Source organism: Etheostoma cragini, chromosome 9, assembly GCF_013103735.1.
Source record: "Etheostoma cragini isolate CJK2018 chromosome 9, CSU_Ecrag_1.0, whole genome shotgun sequence".
NCBI lineage: Eukaryota > Metazoa > Chordata > Actinopteri > Perciformes > Percidae > Etheostoma > Etheostoma cragini.
Window position 1 is genome coordinate 17,720,461 of NC_048415.1, and position 25,086 is coordinate 17,745,546.

General features: G+C 39.5%; 3 protein-coding genes across 4 annotated transcripts; 2 read left to right on the top strand and 1 right to left on the bottom strand.

The window, feature by feature from the left end:
- The first annotated feature begins 328 nt into the window (after window positions 1-328).
- Window positions 329-7,170, top strand: LOC117950237 (spindlin-1-like). Of its 2 annotated transcripts, none has more exons than XM_034881060.1 (5): window positions 329-525; window positions 1,275-1,316; window positions 1,613-1,860; window positions 2,061-2,294; window positions 6,440-7,170. In XM_034881060.1, exons 2-5 carry the CDS (start codon window positions 1,297-1,299, stop codon window positions 6,643-6,645), a joined length of 708 nt encoding a protein of 235 aa, XP_034736951.1. In that variant the 5' UTR covers window positions 329-525; window positions 1,275-1,296; the 3' UTR covers window positions 6,646-7,170. The 2 variants fall into 2 exon arrangements, with proteins under 2 accessions (XP_034736951.1, XP_034736952.1); XM_034881061.1 differs by having other exon boundaries at window positions 373-525; window positions 1,278-1,316.
- An 885-nt stretch (window positions 7,171-8,055) lies between these two features.
- On the bottom strand, window positions 8,056-11,297 carry micos13 (mitochondrial contact site and cristae organizing system subunit 13). Its single transcript, XM_034881064.1, has 4 exons — window positions 11,111-11,297; window positions 10,500-10,656; window positions 9,608-9,665; window positions 8,056-9,344 (listed from the first exon to the last, which is right to left on the bottom strand). The coding sequence occupies exons 1-4, from the start codon at window positions 11,137-11,139 to the stop codon at window positions 9,247-9,249; spliced, it is 342 nt and encodes a 113-aa protein (XP_034736955.1). The 5' UTR covers window positions 11,140-11,297; the 3' UTR covers window positions 8,056-9,246.
- Window positions 11,298-13,083: 1,786 nt separating this feature from the next.
- hsd11b1la (hydroxysteroid (11-beta) dehydrogenase 1-like a) lies at window positions 13,084-19,007 on the top strand. Its single transcript, XM_034881057.1, has 6 exons — window positions 13,084-13,268; window positions 15,450-15,580; window positions 16,571-16,774; window positions 17,238-17,331; window positions 18,194-18,359; window positions 18,611-19,007. The coding sequence occupies exons 1-6, from the start codon at window positions 13,184-13,186 to the stop codon at window positions 18,792-18,794; spliced, it is 864 nt and encodes a 287-aa protein (XP_034736948.1). The 5' UTR covers window positions 13,084-13,183; the 3' UTR covers window positions 18,795-19,007.
- Window positions 19,008-25,086: the final 6,079 nt, after the last annotated feature.

Here is a 25,086-nt window from a genome sequence, read left to right on the forward strand (position 1 = left end):
TATATATATATATATATATACAGACTATGTTTGAACCCTAATAATGCCATTTGATGCAGTTGTTGCTTCATAACTATAACATCTTTTATTCGCTGTCTGCTCTGCCCCTTTAAGTCAAATTTTAGCCTGCTCGCGTCACAGAAAATCCCGAGCTCTTTGCCTGCTGTGGTCGGTTGTGTACTTTTTCAATCATGCGCACTTATACCGTAATTACACTATTTCCTAAAACACTCGAACGCAGCATGCACCACTGTCTCCAGAACACCTGTGTGTAGGTTAACACCATTCGTTAAAAGTTCCTGTCATTGTCATTAAAACCCAAATTCCCAGTGTTCATTGCGCGCGTGTCCATGTTTTTATGTGTGGTCTGGTAAGCGAAGGCTCGCTGGGAAGTAGAGTCTCGTCACTGCATCTCCCATTTCCCACAGTTTTCTCGAATCGCGAGATTTACATAGGCGGGCTGGTGTGTGGCAGCATTACTCTGCCAGACGAACTGAACAATACTGATATGAAATCTGCGTAAAGGTAATGAAGACATGTTTCGCGGGTGGAATAAGGCTGTTAACACCCAGGTGTTGCTGGTGTTCGTTACCTGCCGTCAGCGACACCAAAGAGCGGATGTAGCTAGCCGCCTCCACTTACCCTACAGTAACATCTGCATTGAGGTAGAGCTAGGACAGACGAGCGTTCTTGGTAACCTACAGTGTGAGGTGTAGGTGTGTTGGATTTAGTCCAGGACAGGTGGTATACGGCATGACTTATAGCGTATAGAGTATCGAGCTAGCCTCATTTAATTGTACATGTATGTTGCTAATGTCAAAGTTATTTGCAAAAAATGTAACCGGCTAACGTTACACACTGTAATTCTTCAGATACAGTGAAATGGCTGACGCATTCTCTTGAAGTTGTGTCCGCCAGATTTTTTTTTTTTTTTAGCTTTTTAATCCTTAACTGAGGCGAGATTTGTGCAATAAATATGACAAACTACACAGTCTCTCCTCCGTATACTGTGCTTTACAAACAGTGACCTCCATGGCTGTGTAGTGGACGTTAAAGCAAATACCCAGGAAGTTATTCCATCATGCTAATCTATTGGCTGTAGGAGTTGTCAGTCTGTGCTGAACAGCCTGTCACAGGTCTCTTCACACAGGCCAGCTTCTCGGCTGAATCAGAGGCCTTCCTCATGCTGTAGTTAATGCAGTACATGTAAAGTTTGGCAGCTCAGAGCTCACTCACATAAAAACTGAACTTTGACCTGTCTTTCTCTTAATCAGTAGCCTTTGACTTTCTGGAGGCATGTCCAAGAAAAGGGGCAGGTATGTAGACACAAAGCAACCGTTCACACCATCACATGATGCCATTAATGGTGGTTTAGAAACTAATGTAACAGTTAAACTACAATGTCACAAACAGCTGTATAACAAAGTGATTAATCCAGGTATAACATTCTGGACATAACTATCTTAAAAGATTTACACCTGGAATAAATGTGGAAACAAATAGTAATATTGCATTCTGATTGAACTAATCAGATGCATATAAAACAGTGAAATAAGTTCTGAGGGTGGTAACAGTAACAGCAGACATCATCTTATTCATCCTGTTTTATCAGAAAGCGGAGTAGCGGGGAGCTGAGTGACACATTGACCCCAGATCCCAACAGCATTCTGGGAGTCCGCATTCAGCATAACTGGCGCGAGAAGGGGAACCAGAGCAAATGGAAGGGAACAGTACTCGACAGGCTTAGCGTGAACCCTTCTCTCTTCATGGTGAAGTATGACGGCTTTGACTGCGTCTATGGCATCGAGCTTTTTAAGGACGACAGAGTGTCAAACCTGCAGGTCCTGTCGGAAAAAGTTGGTGAGTTAGAAAGCCTCCCTTTTTCTGTGCTAACTGGCTTGACTAATTCACGTTTCAGAATCTGTCGTGAACCGAAACAAAACATTTTGCATGTAATTAATGTGAAACATACATTAAGGTGAAATGCACTTTTTGCAGCAGTTGGGTTACAGATTGTCATCTATCTTACTTTGATTTATATATCCGTTGTGTCTCCACAGTAAACAACAAGATCAAGATACCTCCAGGGGCGGAGGAGCTGGTGGGCAAAGCTGTGGAGCATCTGTTTGAAAAGGAGGATGGAGAGAAGAACGAGTGGAGAGGCATGGTCCTCTCTAGAGCGCCAATCATGACCAACTGGTATTATATCACTTATGAAAAGGACCCCGTACTTTATATGTACCAGCTGTGGGACGACTATGCTGACGGAGACCTCAGGATTCTGCCTGAAGCAGGTACTGGTGATTTGTGTACAACAAAGGCCGACTGATACTTCCCAAAGCTATATTAATTCTTTAATAGTTGTGTCCTTAGGCTTTATAAATCGAGATCTGCTATGTGACGTAAATTATATTTCCACTCTGGAGGACTGTTAAATCTTTTTTGCAATGGATACCATGTGAGTTCACCAGCAGCCGTTGAAGTCGTTACTCCTCACAGTCAGGTCTGTTGACTACAAGCAGCAAACCAGCAAGATGACATATTTTAAAAGTGAGCACTTCTTGCAGTAGGGCTGCACTCATTATGGCCAAAATGATAATCACGATTATTTTGTTCAATATTGAGATCACAATTAATTATCATGATTATTTGTTGATTTCAACCAAAACAAAGTTTGTCACATACACAAAGCTATTTATAAGCGCTTTCAAATCCATATTATGCTACATTCTTCTTGCGTTGAAGTTGTATGTTGTACATTCATACAGCTACATATGAAAATTATCTGAAATAAATTCACTTGTTTTCAACAATAACTGATTTAAAAGAGATAATAGAGAGATTATTAATGGGCCCATTGGTCGAATGGCAGGTCAGTGGAGTTACGCAGTATGTATGAAATGTCTGTATCGTCACTGCGCTGCAGTTTTAAGTATGATATTCTGGCCATGGGTCACATCTCTTGCAGATCCAGCAGGCTCCGTCTCACACTATTACTCTACCAACTGAAGTTAGTTGCATTCAATAACTTCTTCTCTGTTTTTTGCTGTGGTGGTTACCAGCGGGAACACTGGTACAAATACAGGTTTGCCTCTCATGCTTAACAATACATAGCTGTGTTAATAACATTTAAACTGTGGACAAATGTCAGAAGTGGGGACCGGCGCTGTCAGCGCTGTGTCTCTCCGTGTTGCTGGGAGCCGTGTGTGAGTGAATGGGGGCGTGGCTGCGCGGAGAGTAAGAGGAGAGATCCAAACAGGCACGGCTTTACAGAAGAAAGGGGTCATATAACGCAAAATTAAACCATATCGATATAAACATTGCTTTGTTTGTGGAAAGGCAGTAGATGCGAGGACTTTAGGTGCACCGGTGCGACCTAGAGGAAAAATGTTCTAACTATCTAACTAGCACTGATCACTGCTATTGTCTGAAAAAAAACATTGACAGGACAAAATGTTGCGTTTACTGGTAAACCTTGTGGCCGACGTATGATGGCTATCTGTTGTGGAATTTTCCTCACGTTACTCTGTCCTCTACGACTGTCTACATCTAGAAACTAAGCTGCGCGGTGCAGGAAACAACTCTGACTGGCACATGATAAGACTGGTTTACGCAGAGGTAGATTGGCTTTGCAAAAAATTCCGGAGCGTTCTATGTACAAAATGACAAATTTAAAATATCGCTCGATCATGCAAATTTGGTCGTGGGAAGCCAAAATTGTGATTGTGATTAAAATTCGATTAACTGTGCAGCCCTATCTTGCAGCCAAGACTCTAATCACTTGTTTCAGCAAACAGCTTTCAGAGGTAATGTCTTTAAACATGCTTAAACTGTCTAATTTGACAATATTCAAATGATGCTGCCTGGCACACAAGGGCCCAATCCCAGTGAGCCCTGAGGACTAAAGACTCACAGAATTAATTGATCTCAGGTGCTAAATGAGTGAGTGTGTGAGGCCACATGGGCTCAGATAGGTATAAATGGGATTGGGACAGAACTTCACGCAATCACATGTTACCTTGGCAACGTTTAATAACAAAGATGTTGCCGCAACGTAACGGATTTGGGAATTTTCATTTTAAGTTTGCTGCTTTCCAAACGGCCGAGGCCCAGGAGACGGCTGCCTGATTTAAAAAAAAAAAAAAATGAACACCTAACCTGGTCAGGAGCAGGTTACGTTGCCGATTAGAGATCAACCCTTGTAAAAGCACCTATGCCGACCAATCAATACTCGGTTGACAACAGCGTCACCGTTCTTAGAAGATCAGGTGGACCTCGGTCCGCGGAGAGAGATGCGCTCATAAAACCATTTAGAGACAGACAACACCGTTAACATTCCCCGATGTATATTTTCCCCTTAAAAATATAGATTTCAAGTGGAGGGAATTACGTATTTGTGTTTTTATGATGAAAAAAGTACTGATTGTTTGAATGGAGTCTGGTGGGTTTTGTGATGGTGATTTTGCCCTTAAATTAATAAATATAAAAACATATCCAAATGGTTGCTGAGTGAGTTTAGCCTACGGGATTTTGTTTAGGTCGGCTTCTTGAGCCGTGTTTTGCCAATGCGCTTTAACATTTGAATTATGTTCTAATATTTTTTGTCTGCTCTCACGATCACTTGCCACAGCCAGGGTTGCAACTGAAATAATAGGCTATAGGAACGACTGTTTATGGAAAGGACAAGTGTAATTATGGTCAGTTGTCCCTCATTAATTGTATTGATGAGCGTTGTGATTTACGCATTTGCCAGCTTTCCTTCCTCTTTCAGGAAGCAGCGACTGTATTGCGTTTTGCCTGTAAAACCATGTCTGTGTTCTTCATATTTATGTAGAATTATAGTTCGCTCATCTGAAGTAAAATATGGGGCTCTGGAAGATGTTCGTCATTGGTCGTGCGTCTCTAGATCGGGAAACCTTGGGTTGATTGAACTAGTTGAAAACCAGTGTCGTGGCACAGCTTGTGCAGGACAGCGGTTGTTACTGTTTGTGAAGCCGGGTAACTAAAAGAAATCTAGGGCATGTTGATCTTGATACGTAGTACATAATCAAGATCCGTGATTTCCGTGGTCATGTGTCGGGCTGTTGTTTACCTTTTTAGAAATTTTAATAAACAGTTAAAGAAATGGACCATCAGATCCCGTTGCTTTGGACGGAGACCAGTGAAGGATATGAGAAGCACTTTTCCAGTGAGTGCTGAGCGTTACTGCACAGCCACCAACTGAGCTTGTCAACGTAGATGTGACGTGAGCAACCTTTCTGAAAGTTGGAAGCTTCTGGCAGCTGTGCCAAGAGAAATCCCAACCATTCCCAATATTGTAGAGAAGGCGCGCGTAGGTATATGTTAGGAGATAACAGGCACAGGCTAATTATTGCTAACTAACATGCTAGTTAACATAAGTAATTAAACGTAAACAGCTAATCAAAGTCGAAAGTGTTTGCGTGCTTCTCCTGACAATACGGTGATTTGTCGTCAATGTGACAGCAAGTTGCGGGGTTATGACACAATCGTTAGCCTATTTTTATAAAACCTCTGCTATGGAGCCATAACGTGAGGTAAAAGGTAATGGAGCCTTTTATACATTGTTGTGTTTCTTTAGAAATAAACGATGGACAACTCAAGTTTTTAAACGCTTCAGATGTAAAGTTATTCACTGTGGCGCCAAAATGAATGGGAGTCAATGGAATGCTAATGGCAGGTGAGGGAGTTGTAGCATTAAAAGGCGCCATAGGAGCTACGCTTCGTGGACACTTGCTTACCCCCTTGGTAATTTCCGTATTTTCCTATGGTCTCCGCGATAAACGCTTTGAACTGTGTTCAACCTTCGGTGAAGTGTGCATCGAAGCAGACTCACGGAAAGGGCTCGGTAAGTATGTGCTCAAACCCTCACGTCCTTTTAAAATTCGACATTGGGACAACCCTAAGCCCTTACGGATTTTGCGACAACGCGCACCAAAGTCTGTGAGTCTGAGTCCGGACTTTGGGATTGGGCCATATATATCACAGTAACACCTAATCAAGTGTAATTCAGATTTCAGTGAAAAATCCGAATACCGAGTTTTATGAATCATGATAAAAACAACCGATATACAGTTCTTTTATACTTGTCTGGAAAGACGTTACACGTCTTGAGATAAAAAAATTTAGTAGTACTGATTTTAAAAAAGTGAGACTGGAGAACAAAATTGTCTATGTACTTCTGAGAGAGAGAGAGGATGTACACTTTCTTCGTCTTTGTGATAATGAAGAGACGGACCATTTAAAGAATAACACAAAACCTCTGGCTGTATTACCTTTTTATGCATTTCTTGTTCAGAAACCAAACCAGACGTTAATTTTTTTGTTACTCCCACTTTGTTTGGTGAGTTACACACCAAAACAAATGTCCCACTAACTCAGTCTTAACTGAAGTGTAACGTCCTAATGTTTCACTCCGCAGAAAACAAACACCTGTTGCCTGCAGACAGGAAGCCCGGAGAAGAGACGGAGAGTCTGGTGGGGAAACAGGTGGAGTATGTTACTGACAAGGGTGTGAAGAGAACAGGCCTGGTCATCTACCAGGTCCCAGCCAAGCCCTCTGTCTACTATATCAAATATGATGATGACTTTCATATCCACGTCTATGACCTGGTGAAAACCACCTAGAGATACTGTAGTGGACACTCTCCAGCCCCCCCTTCCTCCATCTGCTTCTGTTCCACTCTTTGTTATCCAAAGCCATGCAGGGTTGAATAGGTATATGCTTTATTGTTCAGAAGAAAGTGCAATCTGTTTTCCATATGCACAGCAGAACTGTAGCACCGCTATACTTGGCAATTTCAAGCAGATGGGAGTTTATTTTGCTGCTTTACTTTATACTTTAAGTTTGGACAGTCCAAGATTGCACTGCCCAACAGCGGCAAAGAGCAGTTGTTACTGCATTTGTATTGTTGTCCTTGATATACTGTACTTGATCAATCCTTAAAGTTATTATCTTAATTAAATCCCAGTATGACTAAAGAAAGCTGCTCAAAATGTTCTTTTACAGACACTTCTCTGTGGATCATCTAAACAGCTAGTAAGTAGAGCTGCACGACATGGAGAAATTATCTAATCGTGATTATTTTAAATGATATGGCAACTCACAATAATGGAATGGTCATTTTTACATCATTATTCTTATTTTCATTGTACAATATAAAAACAAACTACCATTGTGTGATTCATGCATAGATCTGTACCAAACAAAGATTCATTTTTAAACAAAATGGAATTTTGAATTTGATTTGTCTTTAACAAATATTAGGCACACCCCCCAAATCAATATTCCTATTTTGAAAACATTTTGATTGTATTTATTTCTTTTGTGCAGCCTACTAGGAAACATATGCATTTATTGCATTACATGGGCAGATAAATTTGTGTATTGTATTTATCTAACCATATATTATCAAATGCAGTGTTAGTACTGGAAGGAAGGAAGGAAGGAAGGAATGAAAGTAGAATGCAAAATTACCTGAATGGGGGCCCTTATTTACAAAAGTCTTAAATGAATACTGCTCATGTGGAAATGTACTCCTGCACCTTCACACCATATTTAGCATTGTATAAGATCCTTAGCGGGGGTGAGGAAGATGCAGTTTGCTAAATTCTTATTTAAATTTGATCCCACACAAATCATAAAGTGCCTTCCGGCTTGTCACTTTCGCAATATTGTACATACTGTTTCTCCGACTGTCTACAGTCTTAGTGAGTCCTTGCATATAAAGGCTGCTTTTTTTGTTTTGGCTTTCATTCAGTAGTGGTGACACTGACAGCTTGAGGAACGTTTTGCAACCATTAGTTTTATATTAGTGTTGTGTTTTGCGCTTAATGCAGTCTAAAAAAATTACACACATCATCATTGGTTGTTTAAGTTTACTGGTGATCTTGTGGGGAGCACTTTAATGTATAAAGTTTACATGTTTATGGTACGCTATATAGTTTCCCCAAAATGCTTTTTTTCTGAAGAGCAAATGTGGCAGAATACATGCTTTATATCATACGCATGAAGATATAAAAAAAAGCGACCCATCCTCAGATGAAAGTATTTAATATGTACGTGTGTAAAATGCCTTGTAACGTTGCCTGTAGTGGTTACTCTCATTTATACCAATATATCACCAAAACACCACCAGCTTTTAGTGAAAGGATCATTTATTTACATTAATTATGAACTGAATATTTAACATAGGGTATAATCAACTGACAAACCAGTTTGTTGATAGCAACTCTGGTTCTATTCTTTATAACTGTCTCTTTGGCTTGCGAACATGACACGTATGCTTGCAGTATTGGTTTCATCCCAACTTTGTCAATAGTTGCCAAATTGGTCTTTGCCTTCTCAGTCTTCTTCGAGTCACTCCGTGTATCCCTCAGTAAACTAGTCAAATCGGTAGGTATGCCGTTACTTTTAGTTGTTAAAACTCTGCATGCTTTATTGGAACAGTGTGTCTGGAGGTATCCAAACCTTATTTCAACAGTAGAGAAGTGACAGTGTGGCAGAATTGGTATCGTTTCTTTAACCGACAGAAAAAAAAACTAAAAAAAACTGTACATCACCGCTAGTGGTGCTGTGTGGTGTTTGTGTTGTGTAGAGTGGGGTGACAATTGACTGTGTGTGCTCTTTTTCATGCTTTACATAACCTCCTGTTCTGAAGTTGTTGTAGCAGCATCAACAGGCCATTTGTGTCATTATTATTCTGTCATGAGTAATAAAAGATTTTTGCACATTTGTTTGGTCTTGTTCTTTGAACGTACAGCCAGGACCAACAATCAATGTAGTATGTACTCTGTCTCAATAAATCAAAACTAAAGACTGGACGTGTTTTAAGGTGGATGTATTATTTAGTCACAAATGGTGAAACTGCGTATATACAACACACACACTCTTCAGAACATTGTTTGGGTTTGAGAACAAAAGGCAGTGGTATTAGACAGCAATGAATAAAATTAAATCGGGTGGTATACACAAAATGAAAATACATTTTGCTTCCTAGCATTATGTACAACTTCCAACCAATGCCACTATCATATAGAGAACCACAATACCCATTTAGGAGACTGCACTCCTTGCAGCTGCATTTTTGTCTAGCTGTTTTCTTTAATATTGGGTGTTTCTTCTTTCTTGGGAGGGGCTACAACGTTTAAAAGAAGTAATGTCATTTCTCAAGTGCAAAAACTCAAAAAAAAGATTGATAAATGTCAGGTTGTCCAGAGAGTTCCTATTCACTTGGTGAGGTCTTTCAGGTACTGCAAACACTGATTTGTGTATCCAGTTGCTTTTGTTGGAGCCTCTGAAAGAGTTGAAATTGTCCGCCGCACCCCTGTAATGCAATAAAAACGGTTTGGATTTAGGCACCGGTGTTAACCACTGGTAAGACAATCACCTCAAAGTTATACTAGTAACGCTGACATTGATTATTGCCCCAATGAAACTAACATTATCACTGCATCAAACAAGTGCACAACCTCAATTAAAAATGTGGGCACCAAACACATACTTACTAAATTAGCAACGTTGTGGCCCCTTTTTAAAAAAATTACAAATAATTAAAAACAAGGAACAAGCTTTTCGTTCCATTCTTACCAGAGTTCCACGCCTGAACAGGGGAGAATTCAACTTTAGGCATGGTTGGAAGCTGAGCCTGTAGAGGGATTGGGCGTTAGTTTGAAAAAGCAAAATGTTTTGTAGTTATGCACATCATATTGGATGTTCAACACTTCCAAACCAGGAGAGATAATGAGTGACATCCTTTTGGCTGATCACTCTTCATTGCCAGTATTACAACATCCTGCAGTTAAATAGCCTCCCAGTGGCGGAGGGGTGCTTCACTAAAAAGTCGGCATATTACTCCAGAATTACACACGGACTAAGAATACAAAACAGCATGCATTTTCAGTGGGGTATGCTGTAGAAAGAAAACACTGACATTTTGCTATTGGCTACTCAGGCCACACTAAGATGTTTACTGGCGTTTCTAAAAGGATGCAACTGGGCAGATGAGATCTGGAGTACTTATTGTTCAATGTGAAATTACATTTTATTTAAAATTGAACACCTAAAATGGGTCTCTGTGTGTTCAAATGAAACTTCGATTTGGCATCTTATTTAATAAATCCATGGGAGATCAGGAGAAAAAGGATGTATCACTAAGGGCCGGATGGTTACTATTGTTGATGCTGATGTTGTACTGTAAATGCATTATTTCTGTCTTGTGAAGGTGTCCTACAATTCCACAAGGGATGGGTCATGAGATGGAAGGACACTGAAATATATACCACACCACATTATTTCATTATTTCATCTACTGAATGAATCATCAAAAGCCATATCAGGGGTCTACTACAGGCCAATTTCTAAAACAAAGTTTTGTACGAATGTGTTTTCCAATCATATTTTGCTTCCTTGGGATGCATAATCATGCCTACTAGCTCGTATCCAGGCCATCCTGGATCAGAACTATGCATCTTTTCTGTACCTCCAGGCCAAAGTACTTCATCCATTCGTCTATGGCGGGGGGGAGGGCAGCCTTGGCCTTCTCCAGGGCCTCAGAGCCCTGTTCACTGCTGCCCAACAGACCGGAGTCACAGGCCACGTAGAGAGCTCCTCCTGCAATGGTCAACTTGGTGGCCAGTCTGACAATGAAAGAACAGAGAAAGTCAGTCAATGACCAAGATCACCCACCTCCGTATCCAGTCAAAACATGTCACACCAACTGAAACCATGTACCTATTACTCCAGTGCATCACTCAGCTAATAAGACTGTCCTTTGACGCAAAGAAAAAGACCAAATAGATAACCTTTTAGCTAGCGTTAGCGGATAAAGAAACTTGGTGTAAATTAAGCCAACGTCTAAATCCATATGTATATATGGATATAAACTAATTTTCACTAGAGAGTTATTGAGTCAACTTGCTATCCAACCAGTGCACAGTGGTTGAAGATGACAGCTGGAAAGCTTTCGGGCAACTGACAGTTAACTTAGCATCAGTTAGCTAACTGGCTAATCGAGCAGCTAACATTAGCACCTGCTGCAGCAAAATGTCAGGCAAATTACGGGTGAATTAAAAAAAAAACAATAGTACTAACTTCACAACGGGCAAAATCCTTGCCGCCATGGTTGACTGCAGTAAGGTTTCCTTTAACGTACTGTTATTCCAAGTACGCCAAGAATACACTTGAGTGAAGTCTACCTCGATCGCTCTACTGAAGGACAACCCTGTGTGATTCCTGCGCACAAGGGCTGTGTCAATAAAGTTTCCTTTTCAAAAGCAAAGCGTTAAAAGCATAGACAGTAAATTAAGAGCCGCAGATTCGTGTTTATGCTTTTTTTATTTTGTAGTGACTTTTATCACAATGTTAACGTCTTGAGTAACACAAAAAAAACAAAAAAAATTTAAAGAGGTGTTTTTGATGATCAAATAAATATATTTAGTTACTTCTGTCTGAGATCAGGCAGGTCTCAAGGGTAGGGTCAAATTATATTACATAATGTTGAGACCATAGACATGTTTGAGGCATCTTAAAAATGGGGATTTAAGGAAACCTTTGTTTCTTAATAAGGAACAATAAAGGACTAATAGCAAATTATTAAAGTGGCTTGAAGAAAAGTAAGGTGAACTCTGGATGCTTTGATTTGTTTAGAAAATGTGATCACAGCAAACATTAATTAAGAGAGACTGATAGCATTATTTGCCGGCGTAAAAGCTTATGATATATATTGAGGAGGAGGGTTCTTCTGTTAAAGTAAATGAATGGGTGTGAGGGAGTGTATTCACTCCAACGAAAGGACTTAGATAAAGCAAATCAACTTAGAAAGAAAACGAATCATCCAAGAATTGGGAATGAATTGTAGTGGGAAATGAGGCCATGGGTCCACTCATCTTTTTAGTAGATCAGTGACTTTTTTACAACCAGATATTGGCAGATCTCTTGTTGCAGATGACTGGCCGCTGTGAGAAAGACAAAGTAATATCTTGCACATTTGGAAGGATTCTGGAAGCATTAGGGACAGTAACAGTTGGCTTAACATTTGGATTTCAATTTTCTGCTAAGAAAACCTATACAGTAGTTCTCACTAGAAAACAAGTTCTCCCTGACGTGTGTCTGCAGATGTACGGAGGAGCTCTGAAGAGGGTGACTATTTCTAGTTTCTAATATTTTGAATCTTAGTTAACATGCATGTTAGATCATGGTCCGATCATGTTATTTAAATCGTGGGATAGTGCCATAAAGTCATGCATATCATGAGGTGCCTCCATTGGCTGGAATAAGGGGTAACGTCATGTAATTAAACACTATTTACGTAGCAGTGATTCTGTCTGTAATTGATAACTCACAAGGTATAAGGTCATAAGGTAACGCACTATGGGTTCTGGCACATGTAGGTCTCAAAGGACATAAGGAGGGGGACAGGTTATCAAATCAAGCTCTACAGAGAGGACTCCATGGATTTACAAGTCCCATTAAGCAAATCAAAGATCAAGGGAGTAGTTCAGAGTAAAGCAGGGTTTCTGCACAATTTTTATTTCACCCAGTTAAAAACCAAAGGGGATTGAGCATTTTCAGTTGTTGGCCCTAAATTGTAGTATAGTTTGCCATTAACATTTAGACATCTGGCCGTCATTCATGCCTTTAAAACCTGTCTATAGATCCATCTCTTTTCTTAAGCCCTGTGCTCTGGTTTTTATTTGTATGTGCAATGCTGTTTGTGTTTTGATTGCATCAATATGTTGTTTACTTTTACAAATTTATTACTCATATTCTACCATTTATGCCTTTGTTTTCATTTGATCATTCCATTGTTTTTATTTGACCTCTTTGTAAAGCACTTTACTCAATCTTTGTTGTTTTTGATGTGTGTTGTTACATAACCCGGTATAGTAAATAAAAATAAAGAAGAAGAACAAGGACCCAATCATGGCAGTCTGCACCCCCAACCCATACCCACACACTGGAAAGCTGGCCCGGCCTATTAGTCCCAATTCAAGTTCCATGAAGCTCTTTTTGTCTGAAAAACACACTTCATTTACACATCAGGAGAAAGGGGGGAGGGACTAGAGATTACATAATTCTCCATGCAAGGCAGTTGTGGAAACTGGAATTGTGCAAGTCTGGGCTCACTCCTGAACACGTAGTGCTAAAAACTAACAAGCTCACAAAATGGGAACTTTCACAAAGATCCTATTAGCTAGTATATGTGTTGCTTTCTTAGCTGTCAAGTGGACTGCACCGAGTTTTGATGCAGGTAAGAGAGACGCAAGATCCAAGTGCTAGTTTTTGAAATATGACACTCTTGTAAACAGTTTTATGTAACATGTGAGGTGTGCTGTAAAATGCATTGGATTTATGTTGAGCTGAACACAGGTTTTGCTGTTGCCATGTGAAATTTGAAGTCAATCTTCTGAAGAGTTTTGTAGAAGTAACCATTTTTGGCAAACCTCTTACAGTCATGTATTTTTTAGAGTAATATGAATCAATGATGTAGTATTAACAGTGGAGATATGTGGTGCTTTTTTCATGGATCGGTTGTATAGCTACTATGTCCACAAACTTAACATGTTGCTATTGTTGTCACCAAGTCACAGCTAATGTGATCCAAATGTTTCCAATAACTCAGGGCGTTGCATAGGAAGACTAACTAATTTAATCAGATGAATTCCTTAATGTAAATGGTTTAAATATATGTTGGAGAGCGTTTGTGTGTTTCACTGTGGTTTGTGTGTTCCACTGTGGTTTGTGTGTGGTTTGTTATAAAAAATGTTTAAAACAAGCATTCATGGTGCGCTGATGTGATATGGTGCACAATCTGATTGGTCTAGTCGACCAATCAGGTTGCTTGGTTGTATACAACAAGTATCCTAGATCCAGGCGATATACTGTTGCATGAAAGTGTGTTTGTGGTATTCATTTTTTAAGTTTTTCATTTTACGTTGACAAAATTATTCAAAAAATTAAAATGTGATTGCTTCAATAAACAATTTCTATCACATCATGGTCTATAGGCCCCACATTGCAGTACCACACAACCTTAACTACACAGTTCACACGCTTTAATATGGACCAATAAAACCCATCATGTAACTGTTGATGGGATTCTATGCTCACGGCTCTACATTGCTCAAAATATCTATGCATAATGAAGATGAAAGTTTGAAGCTCCCCTGGGGAAATTTAGGAAAGGAAGCACAAACTGAGTGAGTAATTGGTGATAATCTGACCTGCATTCCGCTTGTGACTGTGGCCTGAGGGAAGGCAGCATTTATCCATGCTATGAGCAAGCAGTGTATAAATTAAGGTTTCGCAAATAACGAAACTATATGGTTTGAGTAAAGTTGGGTAATGTGTCCGGTTTTCAATAATTACAACATCAAATATAACTTTGTTAAATGCTACAGCTACGGCCCTAATGAAGATAATATTTTAACATTATAACATTTAACAAGACTGTATCTTACAAATACTGAATGAAACCTAAGGATTTAAGAATGTGCTCTTTTCTATTGACATACAAAGGCGCAAACTCTTCATTTCTTATTATAATTTTTTTTACATGTGGAAACAACAGGAGAAAGTGTGGTTGTTTGCACATTTGAGGGTAAAAAAAGAACTGATATGCCTCCATATGTAAGAGTGTTAATAAATAAACATGATATCTGAATACTTTATCACCTCATATACTGTAAAGAGGTGACGGATGATAGTGGCTTTGTTCCACCTCCGTGTCAGAGTCCAATAAGTCAAGGTTGTTAGGTTCTAAATGAAAGAACCTATATGGGACTTTGACTGGTTTTTCTTTGTATGATAAAAACACTTGTGTTGAATGATTCTAAATAACAATTTTTAAACTAGAAACAAATTGATATTTATTAATATGCTCTTATCTTGCTTTTTGGCTTTTCCCCTTTCCTTTATTGTGTCATATACTTTTTTGTGCATGTTATAACTTCACGAAGGGAAAAAGCCCAAAGTCCACTCCAAAGGGACTTATCATCTCCAACACAAAACACTGTTCACAAACTGCTCCAAACAGCTCTGTTGTAGTCCAGCCTTTACTTTATCAAATTGCATCACTTTGTAACACCTGACAATGCTCGCCTAGCTGCTAGTGTGGCTTCATGTTCTGCAACTTACTAGCTAGCAGTGCATACTGCGAATGTGCGACTACAAACAAAGATGGAACAGAAGTGTGATGCCTCACACCTTAGAGTGAACAGAGAGCTCAACATAAAGGGTGAAAAGAGAAGCTGCAGCAATGTGTAGTACAAGAAAAATAAAGTGTTTTTTGAAAACACTACAAAAAAACTTCATAAACCTAAAGTGTATCAGTGACACTCAAATTTAAATGTTTATTAATTTCCATCAACACAACTGTGTTCACATACATATGAGAATGTCTTTGTTTTTTTGTGTTTCATGTGTTCTTCAGAATCTCTCAGAGGTGCCAGGGTGTTGGTGACTGGGGCTAGTACGGGTATTGGTGAACAAATGGCATATCACTACGCCCGCTTTGGTGCCCAGATAGTAATTACAGCAAGGAGGGAGAAAGTGTTACAGCAGGTCAGTGAACTTAACAACATAAAAAAACAAATATATCAACTAACAAATGCTCATAATTCTGTTCTGTATCTATCATATCACGTACAGTGTATTTGTTGAATTAAGTAGGCTAAGACATAAACCACTGTGTCTGGCTATAGGTTAAAGCAGATATCTTCAACAGGGGTCTGGGACACCTACTCCTCAGAATTACTGCAGCAGGGCCACCAAATTATCGTTAATTTTAGTTTTTCAAAAATGTTAACGTGAATCCAACATATTAATGGCAAACATAAATCAGCCTATTCATGATAGGCTTACTGGCCTATACTGTAGGTAAGATAGTCACTAAGGTAGCCATCCACTGATACAGTAAGACCTAAGGTATTATATTGTACATGTTTGTTTAACAGAAAAACCTGATCAGTCTCTCTGTGGTTGGGGGCCCTTTTTATTAAAAACATTAAAGACTCCTGGGTTAAAGCTGTGGTATGTGTATAATCTCTGTCTCCCACATGTAGAATTCTAAGTAATGACAAAAACACTGTTGGCGCATCCACATGATACAGCCTTCTTTGATTGCACACCAGCCCCGCAGCTGCTAGTAGTGCTTACCCAGTCAAATCAAGGAGGACACGAAGGATTTAAAAACCATAATGGACTTCGGAATAGGTCACTGTCTTGTAATGTTTATGTCTCCAAAGCTGAACGATGCTTTTGTCCTTTCTCAGCGTAAAACACTCGCGTGACTGTTGCCAGACTACACCCTATTGGAATAGCTATGCTAAGAAATACAGAGAGAGTTGTGTGGAGGCTTACATGGCTTTGTATCAACTCATTTGGCAATGGCTTTAATGAACCAGATGTTCACTTAAATAAAATTGTTGGGCACTATTGCTTCAATAACACATATTCTTCAGTTAGGTGTCGTGCCTGCATTAAGCCACAATTGTTTTCTATACTCATTTCTGCAACTACATTTGATCTATTCTTTCCTATCTTTGCTTACAGGTGGCAGAGAAGTGCCTGAGTTTGGGAGCCCAGAAAGCTCTCTACATGGCAGCAGACATGGCCAATGAGTCGGATCCTGACAAAGTCGTAGATTTTGCTCTGGAAAAACTCGGAGGGTTGGATTACTTGGTTCTGAATCACATTGGACCGACCCCCTTCAGCATGTGGGAGGGAGATGTAGAGCACACTAAGTGGCTGATGAAGGTAATGCAACATTTTGATAGTCGATCATCACATAAAATTTGAATCAGAATCAGAATCATCTTTTATTTGCCAGGTATGAGGACACATACAAGGAATTTTTCTTTGGAGCATCGTTGCTCACAATGTGCTTACACATACAACGACAACCAAAACAAAAATATATACATTAATATATACAAAATATATACATACTCTAAACAGAAACAATATGGAGGCGTGAGTGCAATGAAGAGATCAATACAAATTATTTAAATGTGGAACATAGTGCAAAGGATACTGGGATAAATAGTATTATGTTGTTATATTACAATATGAACAGTATGAACAGTGTGAACACTTCTGGAATATGGAATGAGAATGATGAATAAGTAATAAGTGAGATGTGAGAATGGGAATGATGAGTATATAGTAAATATTAAGTGAGAAAATGAGAGGAATGCACTGATCTCTGTGTTTTCCAAAGGTCAATTTCTTCAGCTACATTCAGATGGCTTGGAAAGCTTTGGCCTCCCTTGAACAAAGTAAAGGATCACTGGTGGTTGTTTCATCACTTTTAGGTAAGTTTGCCTCATCATTTTTATACTTGTTGATGAAAGCAAACTGTATGAAACATAAACATTTACAGGCATTACTTGCACATTTTTTATCACCCAATAATTCCAAATAACATATAGTTTTTCAATTCATTTTAATATTTTTGTTTTGTTGGATTAATAGTAATATATTATAAACTTCCGTTGTATAGCACTTTTTCTTAACAAAGTGCTTGCCAAAGAAAAGGAAACTAAAAAGACTAAAAAACATATTTGGTTGGACCGCGCCATTTTGAAAACATGTTGACTTTCAAAATTCATTCTTGACCAGTATTTTACACCTCAACATTAATCAAGCTGTTGTGGCGCATTTGATCTCATCACATGGTCTTCATTAGCAGTCACAAGATTGTAGATGTTCAAATCCCCTCTTCTTTTTTATGACTCACACAGTGCTCCAAAAAAGTCGACCGAACACTTTCTATTATCGATTGAACAGTGCTGAAGGTCATGATTGCCAACAGCAGCTACTAAATGGACATTGTAGTGACATTGTTTGGAAAAGGATTAGAAATGTTGTACTAAATTTCTTGGAAATGTTTTACATTCAGTTTTTTCCCAGATGCGTTATTGTGTTTTATTTGTTTCATCATCTAGGAAAATGTCAAAAACAATAGTCAGGATTTGTGTTTCTTAGATGAGTTCATAAGTATGAAATTTTGTCTTAACTTAAAAACATTTAGAATATTTTGAAATGCTGATTATTCCCACATCCAACTTCGTACATATGCACTAGTTAAGATCCAATCTGTGAGTACATTCTTGTGTTTTACATCTGAAAAAAGTGTACTGGAAAACCTGACTCATTGTTATTGATGCTTCACAGGTAAAATGCCCAGTCCCTTCGTGGCACCGTATACCTCAACAAAATTTGCCTTGAATGGTTTTTTTGGGGCCCTCCAGCATGAGCTGGCTATGAAGAAGAGCAATGTGTCCATCTCTATATGTACACTGGGGCTCATTGATACTGAATCAGCTATGGAGAAAGTCAGGTTAGTCAAAGTGATCACTTTTTATATATGATTTAATTTAATAATTTAATTCTGAATATAAAACGTAGTAAAAGAAAACTAACAACAAAAATAAAACTCTACTTAAAAACCTCTGTTTACACATGCAAAAGGGAGTAGACAGCAGTAAAACTTATATACTCCTGCACCACCATCACTGCTACTTTTATATTGATAGGCTGTAACTTTTTTGGCACTGTGTTGATTTAATAGCTTATTTTTCCATCTCGTAGTGGAGTTACAAGTGTACCAGCCTACCCTGCCACAGATGCAGCCCTGAACATCATCATAACAGGAGCTACGAGACAGCTGGAGCTCTTCTACCCTTGGTTCACCCACGTTTTGACTGTGGCCAAAGACTGGTGCCCTTCCATCACAAACTACGTCATCCAGAATTCGTACAAATACAGCCCATGAAAAAAATTACTTCTGTATTTGATGTATTCCACTACCCAAATGTAGACGTAGATGCATTAAACGACTTTCAGAACATTCATTTTTTTCAATTCAATTTTATTTATAGTATCAAATCATGAGTTAGCTCAAGACACTTTACATATAGAGTAAGTCTAGACCAAACTCTATAATTTACGAAGACAACAGTTCCTGTAATTCCCCTAAGAGCACGGAGTCCATGTGAGTCATTCTCTTTGAAAATGTTGGCCCTCTCCGTCCTCCCTGCCTTCGTGTTCACGTCGGTGGCTTGCTGCTGCTCTGTGCTGCACTGTGCCCTACCCAGGCATGCACAGGAGAGCAGTGTTTATACAGCGTTGCTCATTCAGGAACGGTCTGACAACGCAATCCGGACCCACATCAGCTGGAAAGCGCCATCGCAAAAGCTAATGCACACCCTGTTTACACCGTCAACGCCGTGCAGCAATGTTAGCCGCTGCCATTTAGGATCAACCACCAAGTACACATGCAGCAGAGTCACCTCCATGTTTGCTTGTGACGTCGGAGTCAAGGGCCGTTTGCAGGCAATCAATCCTTTGAATGTGGTATAGCACAGCTTTAATGTTCTAATACAATCACACTTTCTTGCCTAATCTTTCCAGGAAGAAAATAATGTTCCGAACAGCCAAATTGTTCAGGTTGTAATATGTTACAATAAAAAATAATTAATAAAAAGTTGTCTTCTTTTCTTTGTTTTGCTGTTTAGAGAGGTCCAGTTGAAAAAAAGCTTGTAGATTGTTTTTTTTTTTTCAGGTTGGCCTGCCTTAAAGACATTTAAAAAGGGTAAGTTTTTATCTGCACAGCCCAGCCATCAGCCACCAGCCAAGGCACCTGTAGTCCAAATAGTGCCAAAAAAAAACATCCACTTGGTTTATTACTCAGAAGACACCAAAGGGGGCAGTACACAGCAGAGGAACATGCTGTTCGACAGATCAGTCAAGAATAGATAGTTATACTAAATCTCGGCAGTTTAGTTTCTGCAGTTCTGTGGTAAAAGCAGAAAACAAATAAATACTTTTTTCCTGAGTCACACTGCATTAGTCTTGCTTGTGAAATGTTTCCTTTCAAAATATTGTTGTGATATTGTTGTCCTTGTTTGAAAGAAGATAGTTGAAAAGGAAGGTGCTCAGAGATGCTGGTATCAAAGTCTTAAACCAGGACCAAAATTCAGGACCAAAAAAATCATTTGTTTCTTTTTGATGAGTTACAGTTAAATTGCAGGAACGTCTGTCTGTCTGTCTGTCTGTCTGTCTGTGTGTGTGCGTGCGTGCGTGTGTTATGTGATAGCCCAGTCTCATGGCAGTTCGTGAAAAGGTGACGTTACAATCATCTATTGATTCTTGTACAGGGACACGTTGTTTTCGTGATGGTGAGCACGAATTTTAAGCTAATGGGAAGCTTCACAAAAAATGTGATGGACAATTGCCAAAAAAAAAAAAACAATGTGGAAAATTCAGACAACTTAAGAGCAACAATTTTACTCTCTGTTTAAACTGTTCTTTAGAAACCTCAATAAGTCAAGTGGGAAGACTGTTCCATATCTTTGACCCTCTGTATAATACACTAAACTGTGTTTGAGCCGTACAAGATAGGGAGGCCTAATAATACAACTACTAGATATTAGCTAGATATTACAAAAGTGCTGGGGAAATAACTATAAACTGTATAACGAGCTACAAACAAATAAAGAAATTTGAAGTTGATTCACTCAATAAACACTAAGAATACTTAGTAAAATGATTCTAGTGTCTACGATTTACACATAAAAATAACTCTTATAGCTTGCTTCTGAAGTTGAAAAATAGAATCCAGTTTAGTTGGGTGGGTGCTAGCCATAGCACCATTACAGTAGTTAACATATATGGACACAACATTGAATAATTCAACATAATTGCAACTTTTTTGTTAATCAGATGCCAAGTATTTCCTAGTATTCCAACTTGTTTAGCTATTTTACTGCTCATGGCACTGAATGTGGGATTTCTAGGATAAAGAGTCATCTAGTATAATGCCGAGAAAACGAGCAGATCTAACATTTAGTTAGTAGTAGGGTATACACGGGAGTTACATAGTAGGTGGTTCGGGGTCCTTCTGTAAGTAATTTTGGTTTACAACTTGGTGTTGATAAATTCTAAAAGCAGCATAACCACAGGCCAAGCAATCAGCCCATATCCAACAGGCATATTTTCATAGTTTATAAGAATCAAGTAAATACTCCATACCATGGCCTGAAGGGGATAGTACTTTAAATGTACACATGGGGGCAGTAGTGCCAAAGTAGTGAAGTCAGGTTTCTTCATCTCCAGCAGCCAGTGAAGTCTGTAAAGACCATTGTCTGTAAAGAAAATAACAATAGCAGACTATCATGCATTTGATGGCGATGTAGCAAGTTGGTTTGAAACATTTTTCTCATAAATACTGACTTCTTTGGTTCAAAAAATAATTGAGTGCGTTGTTTTTATAGATTTAAATCATCATTATTTTTTTCAAACCTCCATCACCATATCAATCCTCACCCTCCCCGTTCCTTTTCCTGTCTTCACTGCTCTCAACCCCTGGATTCCTCTCTGGCTCCATTCTTCTCTATTTCACTTAGTTCCATCTTTCCAAAGCTGGCCACAGTAGGCATTGCAGACTTCCTACAGAGCAGGACTTTCTCAGTGGGTTCCTTTGTGTCTTTGTTCATCATCTTCTAAAAGCACCACAGGCTTCCTGTGAAGCTGTTGGCTCAATCCATCCTGGTGGTCTTTTCTTCATTGTAATACACCTCAGAGGTTGTACCCTGCTGATAAAGTGATTTTCTACTGTATACCCAGAGTGAGTTATCTTTGTCACAAACCTCAGTAAAAGTATAGTGCCATTTGAAAAGTCAAGAAACAAAATGAAGACGATTTTCTCCATGCATGTAAATGACGCCACACTTTGAATCTTTCATATAAAAGGTTGCACAGTTTCAATGTATACGGCTGTTTGCATTGTTCTCTTTGAAATGGCGTGATCTCCCTACAAATGTTTTAGAAAGAAAAAAAGTATCTTTTGTCTCCTTCTCTGTGTGTGTCTCTCTCTCCCTCTCTTCACACACACACACACACACACACACACACACAAGCATGGTGGGGCCTCCTGGGGAGGAGAGCAGGCACGGCCTGGGAGAACAGCCAGAAACACCTGCAACAGATTAGTGCTCCTAATGCTAGGTAATAAATCCTCTCACCCTTCTCTAGCATCTCCATCTCCACCAAGCATTGATCTTACAGGCTGAGGAGCATCCACCCACAACACACGCTCACTGCACAAAATATAGTATCAACACACACAAAATATAGTATCAAACATTGAAACGTGGATGCATCCGTGGATGCATTTAGTTTGTCTTTCTCAGTTATTATCCACTGCCATGCATGCTGCAAAGGAAACTACACATACACCGTGTATAACCAATAGGATCCAGAGTATCTTGATCCTAATGGTTCAGCATTGTGGAGGTTTTCCCTAGGGTTTAACACTGGGCTCTATATCAAGATCAAACATTTTCATTATGACTGCCAACAGCCAAGGCCAAGACTAAAGCTGAGGCTGGTTGCTTTACTGACTACACATAAAACTTGAAAGGTGGCAGACTGATTTTCCAGTTGGACTCTTACTTACAGCAGTTTGTAATGGAGGGAGAATTCGGCTTTAATGTCCGTGATACAGCATATTATTTAATCTGTATGTCGACCGATAAAAGAAGACAATCTAAGTCAATGAATATGCACTACAGTAGTAAAATCAAACGACATGTAAAATAAGTCTATAACCCTTTTCCACATAACATACTGTATGCCCTCGGTTTTATGTTTGCACACAGCGTTTGCTGATGCAGCAGAAATGTCATGTTTCAGACCATAAATAGTCACCTATCCATGGCAATAGTACCGGTCCCAATTTATGGTTCTTTCTTGTCTTGCTTCTTTGAGCACAAAGGACACTGCTCCACAAATCTTCGTCCAGCTTCATCCATCATTTACTGTGAGTACTACAGAAAGAGTGGCCTTGATGTACACACACATGCGTTGTGTCATGCCTGTTCACTGACTTGTGTGTATTACGTATGTGTGTGGCATTCATCATCCGCTAGCTTAGAAGGGGGCAACCAACTGGTGAGAATGTGGCTCAGGAGCCTCCCATGTGAAGATGGAAGTGGTGATGGCAGAGTAAACACACAAATGCATTATATCTGTATGCCGGTGCAAGCCTACCATGTGACAGGCAGACAGTACTCTCTCCTGGAAGGAAGATGAAAGGCGTAATTGAAAGTAAGTACTGAAAGGAACTTTACACACACAAAATATACTACTTTTTAAAAATGTGTCTTAATGTTATTGGTCACTCAACTGTATTATTGTACTGGCTGTTTGTCTTTTGGACAAGTAATTCTGTACAATAAATATGTAGCTGGAGGTAGAAGCTGGTCAGCTTAGCTAAGCTTAGCATAAATACCATCCCAGCTCTTCCCGGCTAGCACCTCATGAAATGCCAAAGAAATAAATGCTTTAATACATAATAAATAATTAAGCAACTGAGGTACAACATGTTAATCAGTGAGTTAGAGATGCTGGTTAGCAGATGTTGTTACCTTTGGACAGAGCAAGGCTATCCGTTTCCAGTCTTTGTGCTGAGCTAAGCTAATCCGCTGTGGTTTCCAGCCATGTTTTAAATGAAAGATATGAGAGTGGTATTAATCTTCTCATCTAACTTTGGGCAAGAAAGTGAAGAAGTGTTTCCTAAAATTTCAAACTTTTCTTCCAAATGCTTTTCACAGTATACCATTTTAAAGGTGCAGCATAAAGGCTTTTAACACCTTGTCTGCTAAATTAAAATTAAACTGCTAAATTAATAGGCAATGATTGTAGTCTACCAATAGAAAAATCCCCAACATGTTTGGCAAATATTATCTGAGGTGTAAATTATATAAAAAAATCAAATTTCCCTCATTCATTGGCTCCTGACGTTGCAACCAGCGATTGATCTGCTTGATTCATTTTCAAAAGAATGTTAATTTTCCTGAATGCTGTGCTTGTGCATGACCTTCGAAAGGTTTTCACAAAACATTGAGCTGTGATAACAAAAGGAGAGAGTGAGCGAGAGAGACAGAGGAGAAGGTGGGACGCGATGAGAACCTATGAAAAAAAGCGTCAGTGTGAATACAAACTGTGGGTGTGAGAGGTGGCAGAGGTGGCCCTGTAACCCCTGACCTCCTTCCCCCAGGTCCATTCAGAGCAGCACAATGGTTGACACCTGTGTCCTTTCAGTACCGGCACTATTATTATTTACATCAGTCAGTGGGAGAGAGAGGGAAAGACAGAAAGAGGCCAGAGGTGCTGTGAAGCAGTGTGCACCAGCCTCATGCCAACAACACCCCCTCTTCCTCTGTCTCTTTTAAAGGCAGGTGCCTCCCTATCTCTCTCTCTCTCTCTCTCTTTCTCTCTCTCTCTCTTTCTCTCCCCCTCTCTCTCTGCCAATCTTTTCCTCTTTAATTATTTCAGATAACTCCAAACACATCAGCGGAAGGAGACGATCCACAAAGAGGACAGAGAGGTTGTTTTTACATCCTGTACCTAGTTTGACATGGCTCCTGCTCCTCTGTATCACCACTAACACAACCACCCCCAATGTAATGTAAACATTTAAATGCACACATGTCTTCGCAGCAATGCACTTTTACTTTTATCTCCAAAACAAACAGGTAGCTGAAAATTTTTTCTTTTTATGTGAAGAAGATGTGTACAAGTGTTTGCAAATGCAAAGCACTAAGCAGCTCAAACTGTTTAATTTGCATTTTAAAGGACTGATATTCAGAGATTTGAGCGCATGTACACGTTTAATGACGTTCACAGGGCAATCCCCTTTGTTCTGTTCTTGTCATTTATCCCTCTCTAGCTCACAGGGAGAGTCAGTATGGGTGGCAGGCTGGGGGTTACATGAATTCTTCTTTTTTTTCATTGGGGGAGAGAAAGCCCAATTAACAAAGGATAAGAAGTGAACCGTAAACACCCTCCACAAGGCCCAACAAACCTGCAAGAACAAGAGCCTCTCTCCCTCTCTCTCGCTCTCTCGCTCTCTCTCTCTCTCCCTCACCCCCCTCTGCTGACCACTCCTCCCTCCCCCCTCTTGCTCACTCACTCTCTCTTCCACTTCCCTCACAAAAGGAAGGCTCAGAGCTTACAAAGTGCCAATTAACACTGAATGTTTGCCCCTCGCACCTCCCTCTCTG